Below are 27238 nucleotides of genomic sequence, written 5' to 3' on the forward strand. Positions count from 1 at the left end.
ACAGGCAAAATCTGCAAAAAATGTTATCTCTTTTCTAATATTTAAGTAATTAGGACTTAAACAATGAAAATTTGAATTTTCACCCTTTGACTTTTGACCTCTGAAATAACCATGAGCGCAGAAAAAATCGGATATACTGAATAGCATACAATATGTAGCTGACCCTAATGTATCTTGATACAAAATATTTTGCTTATTACTGAGGTGCCGTAAAACGGCCCAAAGCGATACCCTTCCTTTATGTGTCCTTACAAGGATGGTATGAGACGTGTGTCCTCACATTTACGGTGAAACCAGTCAGAGACAGAGAGAGAGAGAGAGAGAGAGAGAGAGAGAGAGAGAGAGAGAGAAAGAGAGAGAGAGAGAGAGAGAGTTCTGATTAGCTTTGGATAGTTGGAGTATATATCGCTAAACCCTAGTTCAAGAATATTGGAGAACCTTCTAATTCTAGAAATATCTAACTAAAAACAGTAAACAAATAAACACACAGAGCTTTCTGGAAATAGACCATTCTAGATCCCTACTTATAATCAACATGTTTACAAACATATTTGTTTATACATGATAATATTCTAGAAAGTTCTATAACCTAAATCAATGATATGAACTTTATAGGATGTATCAATAATAAAGCTATAGGAGTTATCTCCCTTATCTACATGTATTTTTAGTGTCATACATAACAAGCTATAAAAGCAAAGGCCTGTGAACAGTCACATTACCTTAGAGAATGTTAGGGTCTTTGACAATTTGAACCCATTCTTTCTTCACTAGACATTTCAAATCAAACTAGTAAATGAAATTCAAACCCAAACAAATTATAAATGTATGGGATTTTAGTATTTTAAATTGCCTCACACATGGTATAGTTCATGCAATCTCTTGAAAACAAAATAACTATTTTCCACTTCTTCGAATAGGCAACAACATCCCTTGTTTATCACAAGATACTGTAAACAAAATAATTTTTGCGGAGATTTATTTTCCTGTTTATCGATTTGTTCACATAGAAGTTATTCCCCATTACATATGTAAACCTCGCTGGGTTCTTCTGTATTTAATTTTGCGGCTATTTATTTTCCTTTCTATCGATTTGTTCAAACAGAAGTAAGTTCCCATTTAATATCGTTGAGTTGTACTGTACTTATATCTAAAATAGTTTCGCGGAGATTAATTTTATAAATACCCGCGAAAATAATACCGTGATATATCATTTCAGTTTGTAGTGAAGACAGATAAAAAGCCAAGATCAATATTGGTTATCTGGGCTACATAAACTCTCCATACGTCAAATGTTGTTTTACTCTTCGGTATTTCAGCCTATGCCAACCAAAAATCAAATACCACTTGGATTGTATATTTATAAAATTTGTGCAATGCACTATAAAGAACTCCACTTCGATAAAGCTCCATCTCGATTTTTGTTTTGGTTTTAAAGAGACGTCGCATGGATATATCTAGGTAAATGAAGCGACGTCAAAGAACACTTGCACCAGCGTGCAGTATGAGGTTTTATCATTATCGCATGCTGCAATTCACGTTTTCAGCTATTGCATGACCAATCAGCATTTATACAGGTCAAAATGTAATATTGCAATAGCCAATCCTATTGAAGGTTTTCAAAATACATTGAAATGCCGATTCCCTCGTAAACATGTAAAACAGTTAACTATGATATGCTGGTTTGATACATTGTCTGTTTAGAATTCTCAGAACTACTGTAATAAGGCAGTTATGCAGTACTGTAGAGGTGTCCTTAAAGCTTTGCGGGAACAGACGTCGTGTCAGCATTCCTCTGCAGGGGCTTTAGATATTTAGTGTATGAATCAAGTACCTGTTATAAAAAGATAGATGCTAATGATTATATTATGTTTTTCGATGTGATGTTATGACATCTAGATTATAATATTTCAGGCATGCATCGCTAATCATTTTTTTAAGTTCTTAAAAATGTATTATTAAATTATTTATAAATATATATTATGTATATTATTAGTTTATTTAATAGGCTAAGCATACATATCATGTCATACAAAAGATAGAAAAAATATATAATTAAATAATTTGAATATATCGTCATGTTATGTTAAGTTCATTAGTCATTGATACCATTATCATGTCATTGATATATAGTTTATATTTGATTGCAAAAAATAGAAAAATTATTATGTATCTTGCACGGTATCTACTCACGTCTTTCTCGTTAAGTGGTGAAGCTTTTGAATATTCATAAAGCGCGTTGTACACGTCACCATCGTAACGGCCCAGACAGGAGTCTAGGGCCTTGTCGGGGTAATCGAACGCGTCCACCAGAGCCACGGCGTTAGGACGGATCTCCTCCATGAGATACGTCAACTTCCGGGTCACGGTGTCCACCTGACTCGTGCTCATAAACCCGTCCTGAGGAATAGCAATATTTTATATAATATGAAAATAAAGGAAAGGTATCTACAGAACCAGTTTGATGTTGGTTGTAGTAAGACAACCAGTTTGATGTTGTAGTAAGACTATTTTTGTTCCAAATTTTCCATGTTTACATGAACTTGAACAGTTAGAAAAAATCGAGTTGGCTTCAAATTACACTCATTGACACAACAGAAGCAGATAAACCTTGTTGATTTGACTTAAATAAACGTAAAGTATTACATTTTTTATGCTTCAAGAAAACCAGTCATACACGTTATAAAAATCATATATATGATGCAAACCATTGAGTGTAGAGAAACGCAATAAAACTCAAAATGATGTTTGTACAAAAATTAATTTCATTGTAATGAATTTCATCGACCCAACAAATAAATACATGTTTTATACCAAAATATGGTCGCCAAATTGAATTCAAACTCTGTCATGATTATATTTTATTCTTACTCATTAACTAAGAAAAAAACTAAAGGTATTAAGAATTAAACACGACTTTTTTCATCTTCACCAACCTGGATGAAGTCACCAAGATTCTCCACTAAGCCGTTAACGGCGTACAGCTTACAAACAGCCACCATCACGCTCTTCGTCCTGTTATCAAGGTTACTCTCAGCTATTTTGGTAGCGAAAGCCTTCACTACGTAAGCATGGCAATGGGCCTGTTCAAGTAAAAACGGTGTTCATATATCAATAAGTCATTTTACGACAAAAATGTCAAAAACATATATCGCTTTCAGATAAGGTTAGCCATTGCACCATTTTAGATCTGTACAGTTTGACATATTTTAGAATTTATTGAACTGTTGTCATAACATGGACATTTGTATTTAATTTTGTTTTACGTTTTATCAACAGCCAATGTCATTTAATGATGTACAAGTTTTAGGAGATGCATGAAATGAGAGAAAAACCGCCGTCCTGCGGGCACTACATGGCATTTCCACTACCTTAGTTTCTAACTAGATACCCAGAGATTGACTAACTCACGAAAAGAGTCACAAAGATGGAGCGTCCCTTTGACAGCATGCGACTTTCAATATTTCGTGAGGTGACCTGGTTGTGATTTTCAGGGTAAGGGTCGATAAATCGGGTGACATTTCTATTCTAGTATTCTATTTCTTTATTGTATTTCAGTTAATTATCCTGTTTGTAACACGTGAATATGTCTATATAAACTCAAATGTATGGCGTATCTTTTCCACGGAGTTGTGGACTGAAAAAATGAATGATCATATATAGGCTCATAACTATAAATGCTTTCTTTATACTCCCAGTTTTCTTCCATGGCCTTTGGTACTACAAGAACTTACCATATATCGCCCCAGACGAATTGTTGTTGTTTGTTTGGTTTGATTCCTTTAACTTACCATTGACACCCAGACGAATTGTTGTGTTGTTTTATTCCAAGCTTTCTGCTGTTCCATACCCTCCTGGATACGTTGTTGGACATTCATGGCGGCCGCCCTTATCATCCTAAAACAACAGGTAATTTAATGTATACTTTAGTGTATATTTAATCATAAAACGTAGTTATAGTCGCCAGGTTTAATTTTGATCCGTGATATATCACTATGTAGAGTAAATAAATAAAAAATATAAATCAAAATTAATGATGATTAAAATACGTCAAAATTTGGTTTGACTACTCACAAAATTCACAAAATCAAAAGCTTTGAATTAGTAACAACCTTGTGATCAAAACATAACGTTAACTGTATAATTTTAGATAATATTGCAACAAGCTAATTACTTAGGCTAAATCTATGATTACAAATGGGCTAAGATATAATTCTTACATTTTGGCCGAAACAATTTTAAATTTTCGAGGTAACCCTCCTACTTAAGTTGAACTTCTCGGAAGTTGAAGGCGTATACGAAATTTCATTATTTTCTTGGTTACGACGCTACATAAGACTAATGTTTAGCTATCATTATCGTCTACCAAAACTGAAGGCAATGTGTACGGCAACAGGCAAGATATGTAATTTGGTACTTTGAATTGCATCAAATAAATCGACAAATGGTACACTGTACCAGTTTGGGTTTTTTGGTCGGCTTTGGTAATCTTGAAATGAAATCTCCCTAGGCATGTGACTTTCTCCTGAAATGTCTTCAGCTTTGCTATGACAGAAACTATAGGTGGATATAACGACAGTGATAGTAATCCCTGGGGTATCGGGAATGACCGATACCCTACAAAAATAAGTTTTATAAATATGTTGAAGATTACTATGTATATAATACTGTACGTACCTGGCGGCGCGGTGTTCGTATGCCTGTACCAGAGAGTCCAGGGACACGTCTGATTTTAGGTTAGACTTGACGGACAAGTCGGTTCCCAGGTAGGATACAAAGCCTGGCAGCTTTTCTCCACGTTGGATTTTTGTAAAACATTTCATCAGATATCTGTCAAAGGAAAGAGAATCAATATAATTATAAATTTATGTTTGACAACGACGGCATAATGCGCTATCGGCATAGTCGAAGAAAAAGGCTCGATGGCAGGGATGATGTGTTGGAATAAATTGCAACATTGCACGGACATATGGTTTCAAGTGCCCCTCGTTATTCAATCTACAATTTTAATGTATTTCTGGGGAAGCCAAATAAACTGTTACAATAACATATTGGAACATTATTCTACCTAGACTTCTTTAGGCAGACTCTGGAATAACTCTGATTAAAAATACTTATCACCAAGAGGCATCACTGTAGCTACTACCTAATTTATAGTCCTATCACACTGAAGCACACATCTTTGTCAGTCTTACCTGGCTGTATCTACTACCTAATTTATAGTCCTATCTCACTGAAGCACACATCTTTGTCAGTCTTACCTGGCTGTATCTACTACCTAATTTATAGTTCTATCTCACTGAAGCACACATCTTTGTCAGTCTTACCTGGCTGTAACTACTACTACCTATTTATAGTCTATTCACTGAAGCACAATCTTTGTCAGTCTAGTACACCTAATTTAGTCATTCACTGAAGCAACATCTTTGTCAGTCTACCTGGCTGTACTACTACCTAATTTATAGTTCTATCTCACTGAAGCACACATCTTTGTCAGTCTTACCTGGCTGTATCTACTACCTAATTTATAGTTCTATCTCACTGAAGCACACATCTTTGTCAGTCTTACCTGGCTGTATCTACTACCTAATTTATAGTCCTATCTCACTGAAGCACACATCTTTGTCAGTCTTACCTGGCTGTATCTACTACCTAATTTTATAGTGTCTATCTCACTGAAGCACACATCTTTGTCAGTCTTACCTGGCTGTACTACTACCTAATTTATAGTTCTATCTCACTGAAGCACACATCTTTGTCAGTCTTACCTGGCTGTACTACTACCTAATTTATAGTTCTATCTCACTGAAGCACACATCTTTGTCAGTCTTACCTGGCTGTATCTACTACCTAATTTATAGTTCTATCTCACTGAAGCACACATCTTTTCAGTCTACCTGGCTGTATCTACTACTATCTTACACTGTCTATGTATCACTGAAGCAACATCTTTGTCAGTCTTACCTGGCTGTATCTACTACCTAATTTATAGTCTATCTCACTGAAGCACACATCTTTGTCAGCCTTACCTGGCTGTATCTACTACCTAATTTATAGTACTATCTCACTGAAGCACACATATCTTTGTCAGTCTTACCTGGCTGTATCTACTACCTAATTTATAGTACTATCTCACTGAAGCACACATCTTTGTCAGTCTTACCTGGCTGTATCTACTACCTAATTTATAGTCTATCTCACTGAAGCACACATCTTTGTCAGTCTTACCTGGCTGTATCTACTACCTAATTTATAGTTCTATCTCACTGAAGCACACATCTTTGTCAGTCTTACCTGGCTGTAGCTACTACATGTACCTAATTTATAGTCTATCTCACTGAAGCATACATCTTTGTCAGTCTTACCTGGCTGTAACTACTACCTAATTTATAGTTCTATATCACTGAAGCACACATCTTTGTCAGTCTTACCTGGCTGTATCTACTACCTAATTTATAGTTCTATCTCACTGAAGCACACATCTTTGTCAGTCTTACCTGGCTGTATCTACTACCTAATTTATAGTCTCTATCTCACTGAAGCACACATCTTTGTCAGTCTTACCTGGCTGTATCTACTACCTAATTTATAGTTCTATCTCACTGAAGCACACATCTTTGTCAGTCTTACCTGGCTGTACTACTACCTAATTTATAGTCTATCTCACTGAAGCACACATCTTTGTCAGTCTTACCTGGCTGTATCTACTACCTAATTTATAGTTCTATCTCACTGAAGCACACATCTTTGTCAGTCTTACCTGGCTGTATCTACTACCTAATTTATAGTCCTATCTCACTGAAGCACACATCTTTGTCAGTCTTACCTGGCTGTAACTACTACCTAATTTATAGTACTATCTCACTGAAGCACACATCTTTGTCAGTCTTACCTGGCTGTATCTACTACCTAATTTATAGTCCTATCTCACTGAAGCACACATCTTTGTCAGTCTTACCTGGCTGTATCTACTACCTAATTTATAGTCCTATCTCACTGAAGCACACATCTTTGTCAGTCTTACCTGGCTGTATCTACTACCTAATTTATAGTTCTATCTCACTGAAGCACACATCTTTGTCAGTCTTACCTGGCTGTATCTACTACCTAATTTATAGTTCTATCTCACTGAAGCACACATCTTTGTCAGTCTTACCTGGCTGTATCTACTACCTAATTTATAGTTCCTATCTCACTGAAGCACACATCTTTGTCAGTCTTACCTGGCTGTATCTACTACCTAATTTATAGTTCTATCTCACTGAAGCACACATCTTTGTCAGTCTTACCTGGCTGTATCTACTACCTAATTTATAGTCCTATCTCACTGAAGCACACATCTTTGTCAGTCTTACCTGGCTGTATCTACTACCTAATTTATAGTTCTATCTCACTGAAGCACACATCTTTGTCAGTCTTACCTGGCTGTATCTACTACCTAATTTATAGTTCTATCTCACTGAAGCACACATCTTTGTCAGTCTTACCTGGCTGTATCTACTACCTAATTTATAGTCCTATCTCACTGAAGCACACATCTTTGTCAGTCTTACCTGGCTGTATCTACTACCTAATTTATAGTCTATCTCACTGAAGCACACATCTTTGTCAGTCTTACCTGGCTGTATCTACTACCTAATTTATAGTCTATCTCACTGAAGCACACATCTTTGTCAGTCTTACCTGGCTGTATCTACTACCTAATTTATAGTCTATCTCACTGAAGCACACATCTTTGTCAGTCTTACCTGGCTGTGTACTACTACCTAATTTATAGTTCTATCTCACTGAAGCACACATCTTTGTCAGTCTTACCTGGCTGTATCTACTACCTAATTTATAGTCCTATCTCACTGAAGCATACATCTTTGTCAGTCTTACCTGGCTGTATCTACTACCTAATTTATAGTCCTATTTCACTGAAGCACACATCTTTGTCAGTCTTACCTGGCTGTATCTACTACCTAATTTATAGTCCTATCTCACTGAAGCACACATCTTTGTCAGTCTTACCTGGCTGTAGCTACTACTACTACCTAATTTATAGTTCTATCTCACTGAAGCACACATCTTTGTCAGTCTTACCTGGCTGTATCTACTACCTAATTTATAGTTCTATCTCACTGAAGCACACATCTTTGTCAGTCTTACCTGGCTGTAGCTACTACCTAATTTATAGTACTATCTCACTGAAGCACACATCTTTGTCAGTCTTACCTGGCTGTATCTACTACCTAATTTATAGTCCTATCTCACTGAAGCACACATCTTTGTCAGTCTTACCTGGCTGTAGCTACTACCTAATTTATAGTCCTATCTCACTGAAGCACACATCTTTGTCAGTCTTACCTGGCTGTAGCTACTACCTAATTTATAGTACTATCTCACTGAAGCACACATCTTTGTCAGTCTTACCTGGCTGTAGCTACTACCTAATTTATAGTTCTATCTCACTGAAGCACACATCTTTGTCAGTCTTACCTGGCTGTATCTACTACCTAATTTATAGTTCTATCTCACTGAAGCACACATCTTTGTCAGTCTTACCTGGCTGTAGCTACTACCTAATTTATAGTACTATATCGCTGAAGCATACATCTTTGTCAGTCTTACCTGGCTGTATCTACTACCTAATTTATAGTTCTATCTCACTGAAGCACACATCTTTGTCAGTCTTACCTGGCTGTATCTACTACCTAATTTATAGTACTATCTCACTGAAGCACACATCTTTGTCAGTCTTACCTGGCTGTATCTACTACCTAATTTATAGTTCTATCTCACTGAAGCACACATCTTTGTCAGTCTTACCTGGCTGTAACTACTACCTAATTTATAGTACTATCTCACTGAAGCACACATCTTTGTCAGTCTTACCTGGCTGTATCTACTACCTAATTTATAGTACTATCTCACTGAAGCACACATCTTTGTCAGTCTTACCTGGCTGTATCTACTACCTAATTTATAGTACTATCTCACTGAAGCACACATCTTTGTCAGTCTTACCTGGCTGTAACTACTACCTAATTTATAGTTCTATCTCACTGAAGCATACAATCTTTGTCAGTCTTACCTGGCTGTATCTACTACCTAATTTATAGTCCTATCTCACTGAAGCACACATCTTTGTCAGTCTTACCTGGCTGTATCTACTACCTAATTTATAGTTCTATCTCACTGAAGCACACATCTTTGTCAGTCTTACCTGGCTGTATCTACTACCTAATTTATAGTCCTATCTCACTGAAGCACACATCTTTGTCAGTCTTACCTGGCTGTATCTACTACCTAATTTATAGTACTATCTCACTGAAGCACACATCTTTGTCAGTCTTACCTGGCTGTATCTACTACCTAATTTATAGTACTATCTCACTGAAGCACACATCTTTGTCAGTCTTACCTGGCTGTATCTACTACCTAATTTATAGTCCTATCTCACTGAAGCACACATCTTTGTCAGTCTTACCTGGCTGTATCTACTACCTAATTTATAGTCCTATCTCACTGAAGCACACATCTTTGTCAGTCTTACCTGGCTGTATCTACTACCTAATTTATAGTTCTATCTCACTGAAGCACACATCTTTGTCATCAGTCTTACCTGGCTGTACTACTACCTAATTTATAGTCCTATCTCACTGAAGCACACATCTTTGTCAGTCTTACCTGGCTGTATCTACTACCTAATTTATAGTCTATCTCACTGAAGCACACATCTTTGTCAGTCTTACCTGGCTGTATCTACTACCTAATTTATAGTACTATCTCACTGAAGCACACATCTTTGTCAGTCTTACCTGGCTGTATCTACTACCTAATTTATAGTACTATCTCACTGAAGCACACATCTTTGTCAGTCTTACCTGGCTGTATCTACTACCTAATTTATAGTTCTATCTCACTGAAGCACACATCTTTGTCAGTCTTACCTGGCTGTATCTACTACCTAATTTATAGTCCTATCTCACTGAAGCACACATCTTTGTCAGTCTTACCTGGCTGTATCTACTACCTAATTTATAGTCTATCTCACTGAAGCACACATCTTTGTCAGTCTTACCTGGCTGTATCTACTACCTAATTTATAGTCCTATCTCACTGAAGCACACATCTTTGTCAGTCTTACCTGGCTGTATCTACTACCTAATTTATAGTTCTATCTCACTGAAGCACACATCTTTGTCAGTCTTACCTGGCTGTATCTACTACCTAATTTATAGTCTATCTCACTGAAGCACACATCTTTGTCAGTCTTACCTGGCTGTATCTACTACCTAATTTATAGTCCTATCTCACTGAAGCACACATCTTTGTCAGTCTTACCTGGCTGTATCTACTACCTAATTTATAGTCCTATCTCACTGAAGCACACATCTTTGTCAGTCTTACCTGGCTGTATCTACTACCTAATTTATAGTTCTATCTCACTGAAGCATACATCTTTGTCAGTCTTACCTGGCTGTATCTACTACCTAATTTATAGTGAGTACTATCTCACTGAAGCACACATCTTTGTCAGCCTTACCTGGCTGTATCTACTACCTAATTTATAGTTCTATCTCACTGAAGCATACATCTTTGTCAGTCTTACCTGGCTGTATCTACTACCTAATTTATAGTCCTATCTCACTGAAGCACACATCTTTGTCAGTCTTACCTGGCTGTATCTACTACCTAATTTATAGTACTATCTCACTGAAGCACACATCTTTGTCAGTCTTACCTGGCTGTATCTACTACCTAATTTATAGTCCTATCTCACTGAAGCACACATCTTTGTCAGTCTTACCTGGCTGTATCTACTACCTAATTTATAGTCCTATCTCACTGAAGCACACATCTTTGTCAGTCTTACCTGGCTGTATCTACTACCTAATTTATAGTTCTATCTCACTGAAGCACACATCTTTGTCAGTCTTACCTGGCTGTATCTACTACCTAATTTATAGTCCTATCTCACTGAAGCACACATCTTTGTCAGTCTTACCTGGCTGTATCTACTACCTAATTTATAGTCCTATCTCACTGAAGCATACATCTTTGTCAGTCTTACCTGGCTGTAGCTACTACCTAATTTATAGTCCTATCTCACTGAAGCACACATCTTTGTCAGTCTTACCTGGCTGTATCTACTACCTAATTTATAGTTCTATCTCACTGAAGCACACATCTTTGTCAGTCTTACCTGGCTGTATCTACTACCTAATTTATAGTCCTATCTCACTGAAGCACACATCTTTGTCAGTCTTACCTGGCTGTATCTACTACCTAATTTATAGTTCCTATCTCACTGAAGCACACATCTTTGTCAGTCTTACCTGGCTGTATCTACTACCTAATTTATAGTCCTATCTCACTGAAGCACACATCTTTGTCAGTCTTACCTGGCTGTATCTACTACCTAATTTATAGTCCTATCTCACTGAAGCACACATCTTTGTCAGTCTTACCTGGCTGTATCTACTACCTAATTTATAGTCCTATCTCACTGAAGCACACATCTTTGTCAGTCTTACCTGGCTGTATCTACTACCTAATTTATAGTCCTATCTCACTGAAGCACACATCTTTGTCAGTCTTACCTGGCTGTACTACTACCTAATTTATAGTCCTATCTCACTGAAGCATACATCTTTGTCAGTCTTACCTGGCTGTATCTACTACCTAATTATAGTCCTATCTCACTGAAGCACACATCTTTGTCAGTCTTACCTGGCTGTATCTACTACCTAATTTATAGTCCTATCTCACTGAAGCACACATCTTTGTCAGTCTTACCTGGCTGTATCTACTACCTAATTTATAGTCCTATCTCACTGAAGCACACATCTTTGTCAGTCTTACCTGCTGTATCTACTACCTAATTTATAGTCTCTATCTCACTGAAGCACACATCTTTGTCAGTCTTACCTGGCTGTATCTACTACCTAATTTATAGTCTATCTCACTGAAGCACACATCTTTGTCAGTCTTACCTGTCTGTATCTACTACCTAATTTATAGTACTATCTCACTGAAAGCACACATCTTTGTCAGTCTTACCTGTCTGTACTAGGGAGGAATAAAAGTTCATATTAGCTACCATTCGGACCATCATATAAGTCTTGTACACGTCGACCTGCGAAGTACATCGCGTAGGCTGTGGCGATCTGACTGAAGAGTTTGTGTTGTTGGGTATGGTAGTCTATAAGTACTGGGCTCTCTGGACCTCTGGAATCACTCGAAAAGGTATAGCCGAGATATTTAGTATTAGGAAACCGACACTTCTGTGGAATACTGTTGAAGTTACTTTTTTATGGAATTTCACGAAGCACTAACTTGGTACAGTTACTATTGTATTTAGAAAACTATCTAATGGACGTTTCCCTGGCTGTATCCATACCTGGAAAATGCCGAGCCTATGGACAGTAAGGTTGTATGCTACCTGGTCCTCATGAAGAGGACTATGTACGTTGGTAACTTTGTACAGTTTTTCATTGTTTCTAATAAATCATATTTAAGCTACACTGGTAAAAGTTCAGCATGGACTTTTTGGCGCTAGACTACCGATAAATCGCTGACCTTACCCGTCGTTAATTTCTGGACTAGTCTTACTTGTACCGGGTGGCTATGACACACGGCTGAGCCATACACCGTTAAGGACTTTTACCCCACACTACCAATATGTCTACCTGATACGGACCATGAGCTTAGGAGGACTTTTACGTGGACTACCGATATGTCCTCCAGTACCTGTTTAGTATAGGAAATATGGGGACAAAATGACTTACAGAAAAACTTTTTATACTACCGATACTCGTTTGGACATTTTACTGGCACTGGTACTTGTTAAGGACCTTTTTACTTGGACTAACCGTATGGCTACCTGGTACTCGTTAAGGACTTTTTGTTACTTGACTACCGATATGATACCTGGAACAGTTAAGGACTTTTTTGTTACTTGGACTACCGATATGGCTACCTGTACTCGTTAAGGACTTTTTACTTGGACTACCGATATGGAACCTTGTACTCTTTTGACTTTTTACTTGATGACTACCGATATGGCTACCTGGTACTCTTTTTGGACTTTTCTGGCTACCGATATGATACTGAACAGTTAAGGACTTTTTTACTTGCTACCATATGGCTGATATCGTTAAACTTTTTGTTACTGACTACCGATATGGATACCTGATACTCGTTAAGGACTTTTTTTGGAAGCTTTGACTACAGATATGGCTACCTGTTTTCGTTAAGGACTTTTTACTTGGACCATATGATATGGCTACCTGATACTCGTTGGACTTTTTACTTGACTACCGATATGGCTATTGATAAAATTTAAGGAATGGTTACTAGGACACTCCGATATGGCTCCTATACTCGTTAAGGACATTTTTAAGTCTTGTTTTTCACTATTTAAATAATTGACGTTGAGTACCTGGCTGATAAGTCTTGATAATGGTAATACCTGATAAATTCATCGTAGGTTTGATGTTACCTACTTGATACCGATACCACTATTAAGGACTTTTTACTGGAAATTTTATATCCATCCTATCACTCGTTAAGGACTTTTTACTTGACCATTTGCACCTTGAATAATAAGTATTAAGGACTTTTTTCTTTTCATCGATTTGGAAACTGGGAATGTTTGCAACGTAAGTAGGAAATATTTAGACTTTTTTGAAATTAACATCTACCTATTGAAAATACAGTCTTAAAATGGTTGAATTTCTGTCAACGCATATCATGAAAATAACATTATGGACTACTTCTAAGTCCATTTTAAAAGGCATAAATATGTTATGAAAATGCTATTTTATCAATGTTTTTGAAGCTACTGCATCATTTTCATAGTATAAATTCACTTTTTCAGTTTTCATACCAAATCTGGTTTTCATCCAGCCCATATAATCATAAAAATCCGACGAATGTTTGAAACACCCGAGTTTACGTACGTCACAATAGGTCGAGCGTGGTTTTCAACTGAATGTTGACTGAAGAATTCAAAATAAAATCTAACTATAACGTATCTGAATCATTTTACACTTACTTACAAATTGGTGTTTATGTACATACCCTGCTCATTTTTATTTCACTTATTTGAATAATCATACATTGAGTGTGGCGATAGGGTTAGGATTTGTATTGTTGGGTCTTTAGTTAACTTCAACTTATGAAATAAAGTTGGAATCACGGGAAAGGTTTTGGAATGCCGGAATCAACAGTTTTAGGAAAGAAAAATGCTTTCTGTGGACCCCGATGAAGTTACACCAAAATCAAATAACTTTCCAGTTATTTCGGGAGTGTTTCAAAATAATCATATTTAAGCTTCACTAAAAGTTACAGCGTGCTAAATGGCGCTAGATAGCGATAAATCGCGATGACCTTACCCGAGTGATATTTCTGTTTGTCTCCGGACTGCACTGTACCGGGTGGCTATGACACACGTCTGAGCCAAACACCGTGATACGGAGTTCACGATCCCCACACGGACCAACGTCATAGTCCCGTACGATACTTGAGCGTTAGGAGGTTTGACGTAGCTCCCGTCCTCCAGTACCTGTTTAGTATAGAAATGGGACAAAATGACTGCACAGAAAGTCTTTATACATTGGGGCCGCGGTGGCCATATGATATAACAGTTATGGACTCCCGTCCTCCAGTACCTGTTTAGTATAGAAATGGGACAAAATGACTGCACAGAAAGTCTTTATACATTGGGGCCGCGGTGGCCATATGATATAACAGTTATGGACTGTTTTGTTACTGCTCTGACCATATGATATAACAGTTATGGACTGTTTTGTTACTACTCTGACCATATGATATAACAGTTATGGACTGTTTTGTTACTACTCTGACCATATGATATAACAGTTATGGACTGTTTTGTTACTGCTCTGACCATATGATATAACAGTTATGGACTGTTTTGTTACTACTCTGACCATTTGATATAACAATTATGGACTGTTTTGATACTGTTCTGAACATATAATGTAACAGTTATGGCCTGTTTTGTTACTGCTCTGACCATGTGATATAACAGTTATGGACTGTTTTGATAATATGTATTGATAAAATATCCTTGGTCATTGGTCTAGGAGACTCCGTACTCCTATAGGAAGAATTGTAGTTTTGAAATCAATTATTTTACCTAAATTCAATCATTTGTTTATATCCATTATCACTCCTGGAAACACTTTCATCCAACATTTGAATACTTTATTCTTTGATTTCATTTGGCAATCACCAGTTGATAAAATCAAAAGAAAAACGTTAACATCAAATTATGAAAATGGTGGTCTTAAAATGGTTGATATTTCTGAATTCATATCTAGTTTGAAATCTACATGGATGCGAAGGCTTCTTAAAAATAATAGAAAATGCTGGTTTTATGTTTTTGAAGCACAGCACTTCCCAATATCATGTGTATCAGATTTAGGAACTGATGTCATCAAAACCCATAAAACAAATCATACATTTTGGATGAATGTTTTCCAGGCATGGGTTAGGGTATCTGAAGCAGTCCAGGTGAGAACTTCTTCAGAATTTTTAAGACTTCCTTTATGGTACAACCCTATTCGTATTGATAATAAATCCTTTTTTAGCAAAAAATGGTTTGATAAGGGTGTTCGAAATGTTTGTGATTTATTAGACCAAGAGAATAATTTTCTTTCTTTTAATTATTTCGAACACAGATTCTGTATGGAATCATAAAATATTTTGCTTTTCGAAGTATATGCAGTTGTATCAAGAAAATGTGTAAGAATCTGAATTTAAACCTTAGTGTGTTAAAGATGCTCCACCACCGACAGAGCATAAATGACATTCATCATTTGAACAATATTGATGTTTAATCGTGTATATAACAGAAGTTGAAACCATAGAACATGTTTTTTGGTATTGTCAAAAATCTTTTGAAATATTGCAAGATATGAAAAGAAAAATATATGAAAAAAACTAAAAATGTGGTGGAATTTAAATTAGAAACAATACTATTTGGTGAGACTGAAACTGAAAAAAAGCATTCAATTAAGGATGTACTCTTCTGAGAAGTCAAAATTTATTAAATTCAACTTTTTTTTCTGATATGTATTTTTGGAAATAGGAGTTCATACCATAAAAGAAAATGGAAGAAAAACATATGTCCGTGTGCTCGTTTTTGAGCTATTGTCAATCAAAGATACCTAGTTGACAAAATATTGGATTTTATGGGAATTTTGCCGTTTTGACCATATACACAAGAGATTAAACCCATAATTTCCTAATGAGGTGTTTGATATGCATGGATGTTTGTAGAATTTATTTTCCAGTAGTCTTCTTTAAAAATATACAAGTTTTGATTAATAAGACTAATATTTTTGTTCAGAATAGCAACATACGCTACCCTTACCCCTTAATGTTGAGCTTCAAAATGCACCATTTTCAGCCATTTTTGCCAAATTTAACCCTTATTTATATAAAAGGTTCTGGTATTAAACTTTTGTTAATATTTTGCATATCAACAGGGAAAGTGTTGTTCTTTCTAAATCAGGCAGAAAACTTCTTTGATCTATGTTGAAAAGAGACTTCAACGGGACTGAAACCTCAGAAGAATACATCCTTAAAAATGGATGTATTGAGAAATTTTATAAAATATGGATCAATTGGAAATATATTTTTGAATAGTTCTTGAAACATGCCAAATGATGTTTGTATGATGTTTTTATGTTGTAGTACTTAAATATGTAGGATTTGTATCCTTTTTGGTTTGTTTGTGTATTGTCTATAATTCTTTATATGTGTGTGAATGTGTCTTTTTGTGCTAGTTCTTGTTTGTATATACAATTATTTTATTCTCTCTAATACATACATTAAACCAAAACAATAAACAACTGGTACCGTATAACCGGTTATTTAAAATTTCAGTCAGTACCATAAAGCCATTTATTTGGAATTTCAATTAGTAACGTATAGCTTTTCATTTGTGAAGTCATTATTTTATGAGCGCAATTTACGTTGTTTTCTCCGAAAAGTATGACGTTAAGATTGAAAACACATGTCGTCACAATCACTACATATCCGCAAGGGCGGCAGATAACTCTATAAAATACATATACAGAATTATGTGGAGTCAATCAATTGGCTTGCAAAAATGGATAGTAATGGGTATTATACTGCAAAGCCTAACAGACAATGTCAACATGTAAGTCTATATAAAATATACTTGATAATATGAACAGGCTTACGAGTTTTAAGAAACAATTCTTGATCGACGCCTTTTGAAAAAGACAGATAGTTTCAGATAATAATTTTTTTTAGATTGTTTGTACTAAGTATTCCAGTCTTTTCCTTACCTTAGCGTATCTCATCAGCATATTTTCTCTTGGTATCCGAACATTGTTGAGTCTGAGGTAGCCATTATCATTAGAATTAAACCCAAACTTAGGACCAATATCACCCAACTCAATTCCTGAAATACAATACCGAGAAATGCTATCTAAACATTACAACCATTTCTATATCGAAATCAATATCAAAGACGAGATGTAAATTTTAGCCATTTCGTGGCGCCTCAGTCATAAAGAGAATATTATAAAACTAACCGCATATTTCATTATATTGTATGTTTTTCAATAATATAATTTCTTTCTTGGCTTTTCCATTATACAATTCCTTTTCATGGTTTATGATATTTCTAGGGGTCGACTATGCGCTGGAACATTTTATGAATTAATATGATGTTTTTTGCCATCGAGAAAACATAGGTTTATTTAGTTTGATTACATGTATGTACAAACATTGCTGATATGGATTTTTGCATAATTCGCTATTTAAAAACTCTCACCTTCCCGATTTTGACTACTTGATAGCAGCGGCATCTTACTTTGAAGAAGCTGATGATGTTAAGGACTCGTGAGGTATTAGGATGGTGTTTGTTAGAGCCACTAAAGAAATACCTTACCTGGAAGCCTCTGATGAGCATCAAGGCCGCTATGGAGTACTCAGAAGGTTGGTATTGGGGCCACCAAAGGGTACCTTATCTGAAAAGACTCTGGTGGGTATCGAGGTCCATAAGGGGTATTAAGACGGTTAATATTGAGGCCCCGAAGGGTACTTTACATGGAAGACTCTGGCGAGTATCGAGGTCCCTAATGGGTACTAAGAAGGTGGATATTGGGCAACCGAAGGGTACTCTACCTGGAAGACTCTGGTGGGCATCGAGTTCCTAATTAGGGGTAAGGTTGATATTGAGACCCGGAAGGATACTTTACTTGGAAGACTGGTTAGTATCAAGGTCCTCTAAGGGGTAGTAAGAAGGTTGATATTGGGGCCCCTGAAGGGTACTTTACCTGGAAGACTCTGATGAGTATCGAGGTCCCTAAGGGATACTATGAAGGTGTGCATTCCGTAACATTTACCGTTGGTGTAAAGTTGTGCCATAAGGATGCAGAAGTTGACAGTTTTACCCACTTAAACACAATGTAAAAATAATAATGATTTTTTTTTAATTAACGATTTCCATTGCATTGAAAAAATCAATTAAATGTATTTTCATTGACGATACATTCTTCAAAAAGACGACGAAAAAAGTTTTAATATAGATAACAAACACATTTCAATATTTCGTAATAATGACAACAGTAATATGGCTCCTCCGGTGGATTTTTTCAACAGATTATTGGGATAAAAACATAAATTAGACAAGGGCTATGGCCTGTCGTTATTTACGGGGTAAAACTACACAAGTCCTTAGTTATTGAATAAATTAGACGACAAGGACTGTTGTAACAAAAGATGATAACAATAGTATAGATGCTACGACAGCACCACTGTATACTAACAGTGGCCTGGCCAATATTTGATCGATGTTAGTGTCGGCGAATTGAGGACGAACTCTCTTGTCTTTGGGTCATACGTAGCGGTAGTCTCAAGACCCCGGATGAAAGTTCCTACAAAAAAACAGTTACAAAAATAAGCATTTATCAACTCTGAATGTGTCATTAAAATGAAAAAAAATCTTCTTATTTACCAATTTAATTTTTCGTCCAGGAATGATTATGCTCATTGTTTGTTTTGTTTTTTATTAAGAAAGAATTCTAGAAAAGCAAATCTATAACATTTTGAAAACAGACAAATCATTATATATAGTCTAGAAGAATTTCGTGAAAAGTAGAATATTCAGACCAATTTTATAGAATATCAAGGTATAAAAAACACAATTAATCATGTTATATGAAACAGAGCTTCAGCAAAAAAATATAACTCTTTCCAACATACCAATAAACTTCAAATTAATTTCAAATTTGTAAAAAAGGTGTTCAAAATATATATACAGTTCTAATTAAAAATGAAGTTATACCTACTGCTCAAAATAAACGGAATCAAATTTTTTTAATTGATCGAGATGAATAGGGAAATATTTATATACACACTTTTAATGCTACTACTAGCTCCAAACTTCAATGGTTGCGATTCCGAATTAATCACAGAATACTAACTACAAAAACATTCCTATTAACAATTGGTCAATCAAACATCAATCTATATTTAAACATATGGCAATTTTGACGATTCTTAATGTGTGTTAAAAAACGTATTAAAAATGTCAAAATTTCCACATTTTCATAATTTATGCATATTTCGGGTGGTTACCATAACTATAGCGGCAAAATCAGAAAACAGTAAATATGGTTGAATCAGAATTCGAATTACATTAGAAAAAGACAAACACAGATACAAAAATGATAATGACTAGATTCTTGGTGAGACGGCCTGTGCTAAGTATCTTGTAAATGTATGACCGAATAATTTTGGGCAAAAGGTCAAAAATGATGATAGCGCAGCATGAGAAAGCCCCAATCCTTACATATTGGTTATAATAATAGTATACACTAAGTTCATGTTCTATTTTGTTTTTCACATATAAATGATTTGAAGGAGACAATTTCAATAAATTTCATACGTAACGCGGTACTAGAGACCTACCGTGGCCTTAGCGATACTAGCGACCTACCGTGGCCTTAGCGGTACTAGAGACTTACCGTGACTTTAGCGGTACTAGAGACCTACCGTGGCCTTAGCGATGTAGAGACCTACCGTGGCCTTAGCGGAACTAGAGACCTACCGTGGCCTTAGCGGTACTTGAGAACTACCGTGGCCTCGGCGGTACTTGAGACCTACCGTGGCCTTATATAATTAGCGGTACTAGAGACCTACCGTGGCCTTAGCGGTACTAGAGACCTACCGTGGCCTTAGCTGTACTAGAGACCTGCCGTGGCCTTAGCGGTACTAGAGACTTACCGTGACTTTAGCGGTACTAGAGATCTACCGTGGCCTTAGCGGTACTAGAGACCTACCGTGGCCTTAGCGGTACTAGAGACCTACCGTGGCCTGAGCGATATTAGAGTCCTACCGTGACTTCAGCGGTACTAGAGACCTACCGTGACCTTAGCGGTACTAGATACCTACCGTGGCCGAGTTCCGTCTGTGCGTACGTCCCTATGATTGACAGTTTCTCGGCCAGAGGAAGGTAGCGCCGCTTCTGGTCCTCTGTCCCCTGTTTACGGAGAGTGGGCAGGAACATGCCCACGTGGACACCAATGGGACTGGCTTCGTTGTTAGCACCAGTTCTGTAGCAATGTTACAAACCACACAGTGGAGAAAACAACAGACAATACAGAGTTGGCATTAATCAATCACATATGTGTTCTAAGGGAATAGCTAGATGGACATAAATGTGTCTCAAAACATGAAGTAACACGATTTCTCTGGATCAAAATGGTGGGAGGTCACAGCAATTGTTTTTTTTATTCAGATATTTTTTTCACAAATAAGAATGATTCAATAGACATGTTAAATAACAATGTTTTCCTTTCAGAGAAGAACTTTCACACCAAGTAGGTATAACAGAAGTCCTTGTCTGAATCTGTAATCAGACATAGAGCAAAAAGTACAACAGAAGTCCTTTTCTGAATCAGAGCAAAAAGTACAACAGAAATCCTTTTCTGAATCAGAGCAAAAAGTACAACAAAACCCCCTTCTGAATCAGAGCAAAAAGTACAACAGAAATCCTTTTCTGAATCAGAGCAAAAAGTACAACAGAAATCCTTTTCTGAATCAGAGCAAAAAGTACAACAGAAATCCTTTTCTGAATCAGAGCAAAAAGTACAACAGAAATCCTTTTCTGAATCAGAGCAAAAAGTACAACAAAACCCTTTCTGAATCAGAGCAAAAAGTACAACAGAAATCCTTTTCTGAATCAGAGCAAAAAGTACAACAGAAATCCTTTTCTGAATCAGAGCAAAAAGTACAACAGAAATCCTTTTCTGAATCAGAGCAAAAAGTACAACAGAAATCCTTTTCTGAATCAGAGCAAAAAGTACAACAGAAATCCTTTTCTGAATCAGAGCAAAAAGTACAACAAAACCCCCTTCTGAATCAGAGCAAAAAGTACAACAGAAATCCTTTTCTGAATCAGAGCAAAAAGTACAACAGAAATCCTTTCTGAATCAGAGCAAAAAGTACAACAGAAATCCTTTTCTGAATCAGAGCAAAAAGTACAACAGAAATCCTTTTCTGAATCAGAGCAAAAAGTACAACAGAAATCCTTTTCTGAATCAGAGCAAAAAGTACAACAGAAATCCTTTTCTGAATCAGAGCAAAAAGTACAACAGAAATCCTTTTCTGAATCAGAGCAAAAAGTACAACAGAAATCCTTTTCTGAATCAGAGCAAAAAGTACAACAAACCTTTCTGAATCAGAGCAAAAAGTACAACAGAAATCCTTTTCTGAATCAGAGCAAAAAGTACAACAGAAATCCTTTTCTGAATCAGAGCAAAAAGTACAACAGAAATCCTTTTCTGAATCAGAGCAAAAAGTACAACAGAAACTTCTGAATCAGAGCAAAAAGTACAACAAAACCTTCTGAATCAGAGCAAAAAGTACAACAGAAATCCTTTTCTGAATCAGAGCAAAAAGTACAACAGAAATCCTTTTCTGAATCAGAGCAAAAAGTACAACAAAATCCTTTTCTGAATCAGAGCAAAAAGTACAACAGAAATCCTTTTCTGAATCAGAGCAAAAAGTACAACAAAATCCTTTCTTGAATCAGAGCAAAAAGTACAACAGAAATCCTTTTCTGAATCAGAGCAAAAAGTACAACAGAAATCCTTTTCTGAATCAGAGCAAAAAGTACAACAGAAATCCTTTTCTGAATCAGAGCAAAAAGTACAACAGAAATCCTTTTCTGAATCAGAGCAAAAAGTACAACAGAAATCCTTTTCTGAATCAGAGCAAAAAGTACAACAGAAATCCTTTTCTGAATCAGAGCAAAAAGTACAACAGAAATCCTTTTCTGAATCAGAGCAAAAAGTACAACAGAAATCCTTTTCTGAATCAGAGCAAAAAGTACAACAAAACCCCCTTCTGAATCAGAGCAAAAAGTACAACAGAAATCCTTTTCTGAATCAGAGCAAAAAGTACAACAGAAATCCTTTTCTGAATCAGAGCAAAAAGTACAACAGAAATCCTTTTCTGAATCAGAGCAAAAAGTACAACAAAACCCCCTTCTGAATCAGAGCAAAAAGTACAACAGAAATCCTTTTCTGAATCAGAGCAAAAAGTACAACAGAAATCCTTTTCTGAATCAGAGCAAAAAGTACAACAGAAATCCTTTTCTGAATCAGAGCAAAAAGTACAACAGAAATCCTTTTCTGAATCAGAGCAAAAAGTACAACAGAAATCCTTTTCTGAATCAGAGCAAAAAGTACAACAGAAATCCTTTTCTGAATCAGAGCAAAAAGTACAACAGAAATCCTTTTCTGAATCAGAGCAAAAAGTACAACAGAAATCCTTTTCTGAATCAGAGCAAAAAGTACAACAAAACCCCCTTCTGAATCAGAGCAAAAAGTACAACAGAAATCCTTTTCTGAATCAGAGCAAAAAGTACAACAGAAATCCTTTTCTGAATCAGAGCAAAAAGTACAACAGAAATCCTTTTCTGAATCAGAGCAAAAAGTACAACAGAAATCCTTTTCTGAATCAGAGCAAAAAGTACAACAGAAATCCTTTCTGAATCAGAGAAAAAGTACAACAAAATCCTTTCTGAATCAGAGCAAAAAGTACAACAGAAATCCTTTTCTGAATCAGAGCAAAAAGTACAACAGAAATCCTTTTCTGAATCAGAGCAAAAAGTACAACAGAAATCCTTTTCTGAATCAGAGCAAAAAGTACAACAGAAATCCTTTTCTGAATCAGAGCAAAAAGTACAACAGAAATCCTTTTCTGAATCAGAGCAAAAAGTACAACAGAAATCCTTTTCTGAATCAGAGCAAAAAGAACAACAGAAATCCTTTTCTGAATCAGAGCAAAAAGTACCACAAAACCCCCTTCTGAATCAGAGCAAAAAAGTACAACAGAAATCCTTTTCTGAATCAGAGCAAAAAGTACAACAACAGAAATCTTTCTGAATCAGAGCAAAAAGTACAACAGAAATCCTTTTCTGAATCAGAGCAAAAAGTACAACAGAAATCCTTTCTGAATCAGAGCAAAAAGTACAACAGAAGTCCTTTTCTGAATCAGAGCAAAAAGTACAACAGAAACCCTTTTCTGAATCAGAGCAAAAAGTACAACAGAAATCCTTTTCTGAATCAGAGCAAAAAGTACAACAGAAATCCTTTTCTGAATCAGAGCAAAAAGTACAACAGAAATCCTTTTCTGAATCAGAGCAAAAAGTACAACAGAAATCCTTTTCTGAATCAGAGCAAAAAGTACAACAAAACCCCCTTCTGAATCAGAGCAAAAAAGTACAACAGAAATCCTTTTCTGAATCAGAGCAAAAAGTACAACAGAAATCCTTTTCTGAATCAGAGCAAAAAGTACAACAGAAATCCTTTTCTGAATCAGAGCAAAAAGTACAACAGAAATCCTTTCTGAATCAGAGCAAAAAGTACAACAGAAAGTCTTTTCTGAATCAGAGCAAAAAGTACAACAGAAATCCTTTTCTGAATCAGAGCAAAAAGTACAACAGAAATCCTTTTCTGAATCAGAGCAAAAAGTACAACAAACCCCCTTCTGAATCAGAGCAAAAAGTACAACAGAAATCCTTTCTGAATCAGAGCAAAAAGTACAACAGAAATCCTTTTCTGAATCAGAGCAAAAAGTACAACAAAAACCCCCTTCTGAATCAGAGCAAAAAGTACAACAGAAATCCTTTTCTGAATCAGAGCAAAAAGTACAACAGAAATCCTTTTCTGAATCAGAGCAAAAAGTACAACAGAAATCCTTTTCTGAATCAGAGCAAAAAGTACAACAGAAATCCTTTTCTGAATCAGAGCAAAAAGTACAACAGAAATCCTTTTCTGAATCAGAGCAAAAAGTACAACAAAATCCCTTCTGAATCAGAGCAAAAAGTACAACAAAAACCCCCTTCTGAATCAGAGCAAAAAGTACAACAAAAAACCCTTCTGAATCAGAGCAAAAAGTACAACAAAACCCCCTTCTGAATCAGAGCAAAAAGTACAACAAAAAACCCTTCTGAATCAGAGCAAAAAGTACAACAAAACCCCCTTCTGAATCAGAGCAAAAAGTACAACAGAAATCCTTTTCTGAATCAGAGCAAAAAGTACAACAGAAATCCTTTTCTGAATCAGAGCAAAAAGTACAACAGAAATCCTTTTCTGAATCAGAGCAAAAAGTACAACAAAACCCCCTTCTGAATCAGAGCAAAAAGAACAACAGAAATCCTTTTCTGAATCAGAGCAAAAAGTACAACAGAAGTCCTTTTCTGAGTTAGTAATCAGACATTGCTTTCATGTCATATCACTATAGTGATAGCAGAACATATATTTATCATGCTTTAATGCAATTATCTTTGCGACAAAGGATTTTGGGAAACAAGCATGACGGTCAGGTCCTATTGCATTACGTTGACAATACATTCATATGATTAAGTAAACTTTATCATCATTTCATATAAATAAAATCCCGACCCTTGAGAGAGACACCTTACGATGTATAGTTCATTCTGTCCCTCTCGTCTGTAATATTGAGTTCCTCCATCCGTTTGACCATGTATATGTTTTTCCTCATGGCCGTCTCGTATTGTTCCTCTCGTGTCATACAGGCCCATGGCTTACTGTTCTGGAGTTCAGGATCATTGATGGCGAGGTCCTCTAAAATGACAAAAACAAAAACGTGGATCACAAAAAGCGTTAATCACTTCTGACAAACATTCAGCTTCTGTATTTGGACTAAAACATATGATACATGTATATCAAAACGACATCGCTGTTTGTAACGTATCCTGGCCCCGATTTCTCGAAACAAAAATGCAGACTTAAGTGAAAACTTAACAGTTTATTGATGCTTAATGCACTTTGACTCTGTCGTTGTACCACTTCCATAACTCCATAAACTGTTCAAGTTAATCCCAAAAAATATAACATATGAATATTTATCCAATAACAACACACCATAGAACCTCTCTGGAAATACATTTCAAGGGTAACAAAGAAACCACACTAAATCATCAGTATGAAAAACAAATGTAGGCAAATCAAAACCTTTGTTAATCACTGGGAAATATCGGGTAACTACACGTTATACTTGCAAAAGATGTAATCTATCTGAAAGGAAACTTAAAACACATTAAAACCCAGAAGTACAGGAAGAGTAACCGTATGTGATTACTCGTTATAATAGTATGGTTTCTTCAGTGAGAAAGCACTATAAAAATACACGAATGCCTCTATTACAAATTCTGTAATTGCATATTTCATAGTTTATCTGCCCTTGCGAGTAGGTATCGATTGTATTGTTACACTTTTCGGAGATAAACCGACGTGGATTTCGCCCACTAAATAGTGACGTCACAAATGGATACCTAACCACAAATGAACTAACTCTGTATGACATAATAGACACAACAGGAATATACCGCAGTTCCCCATGACACACAGATATTCACACACGCAACACATACCATACAAGGTAGGCCGTCATTATATCACCTTAGCTGATGATAGAAGGTGAATCTAATCCACTAATTACTTAATACGGATGACAGATGTTAATGTTGTGTGCCTCGATTTTTACATGTATGATGAACTTCCCATATCCCATAATACTTCTTAATACTTCTATATTGGTCGTATTATATCTTTGTTTCGTTTAGAAGTTTGACATATTTCAGATTTTTTTTAGAATTTCTAAACTCTAGAGTGTAACGTTGCTTTACCTATAATGCGTCCCTAATATAAGAAAAGTACTAACTCTAAATATTCATCATTCTTGTTACGTAACGTAAAAAATACTGGATTATCAACAGAAGGTTTGTTTTAGACACATATACCCATTACCAATAGATGGTCGTTCAGATTTTATACAGTATCCCGATAGTTTAACAGAAAATTATAATGATATATCATAATTATATTACAAAACACATGTGGTATGATATTACTATTGATATTATATGAAGAAAGGTTCGCATCGAAAGTATTATATAAAGTATATGAAGCAGACACAGCATATAAACTGTTTCGATATATTTTTTTTAATTTTCTTCATTTCGTGGGAATGTTTTCATATGAATTAACATCCATTAAATCAAAAATAATTAAGCCGGAAATTGACAATTTATGAATCATGATCATATCTGTAAGTACTATCATTACGTCACCGATTTTGAGTTTTACACCATTATAAATGATGTATTTACATGTATGTCACAGAAAACGCATTAAAAATAAAATGAAAAACTTACGAAGGTATCTCTTTCTTTTGGTCGCTTGAACACCTCCATCTATGAAGTTTGTCAACTTCTCCACGTCAAATGTAGCTTTTTCTCTCTCCTTGGCTAAGTCTGGGTTAACTGTCACTCTTCCCCTCGCAGCCATGTTGGGTGGACTGTACATAAAAATAGGGGTCGTCTCAATTTTTTATATATACCTTGTAAGTTTCATTATATCTGGAGATAGGTATATCAGCGTATCGTTACATATGATAGCCCGCACGTACGTATACTTTGTAGGTACTCGTGGTTTTACTAACACGGACTGTCATTATCTAGCACGTTAATAACACTAAACTATTTTGTCTCTTACCTTTGATAAACTGTTCAGAATCTAACCCTAATATATCAAAAGTCCACAATTCAATCTTATGATGACATATTTTGTCTACCTGATTCATTGGGTTAAAGTAATCTAGACAAAAAGTTCAAAATTTAGCACGATGACATAATACTTGGTCAATAATC

General features: G+C 35.8%; 1 protein-coding gene and 1 pseudogene across 1 annotated transcript; one reads left to right on the forward strand and one right to left on the reverse strand.

The window, feature by feature from the left end:
- Positions 1-369: 369 nt before the first annotated feature.
- On the reverse strand, positions 370-27238 carry LOC138308802 (peroxisomal acyl-coenzyme A oxidase 1-like). The gene is made up of 12 exons (XM_069249809.1): positions 26744-27238; positions 24989-25151; positions 20449-20609; positions 18822-18929; positions 18330-18449; positions 17334-17449; positions 14385-14554; positions 4678-4830; positions 3792-3897; positions 2937-3083; positions 2194-2400; positions 370-1834 (listed from the first exon to the last, which is right to left on the reverse strand). The coding sequence occupies exons 1-12, from the start codon at positions 26892-26894 to the stop codon at positions 1757-1759; spliced, it is 1680 nt and encodes a 559-aa protein (XP_069105910.1). The 5' UTR covers positions 26895-27238; the 3' UTR covers positions 370-1756.
- LOC138309577 (uro-adherence factor A-like) lies at positions 20729-23373 on the forward strand (annotated as a pseudogene).

The sequence above is a fragment of the Argopecten irradians genome, chromosome 15, assembly GCF_041381155.1.
Source record: "Argopecten irradians isolate NY chromosome 15, Ai_NY, whole genome shotgun sequence".
NCBI classification, from domain to species: Eukaryota; Metazoa; Mollusca; class Bivalvia; order Pectinida; family Pectinidae; genus Argopecten; species Argopecten irradians.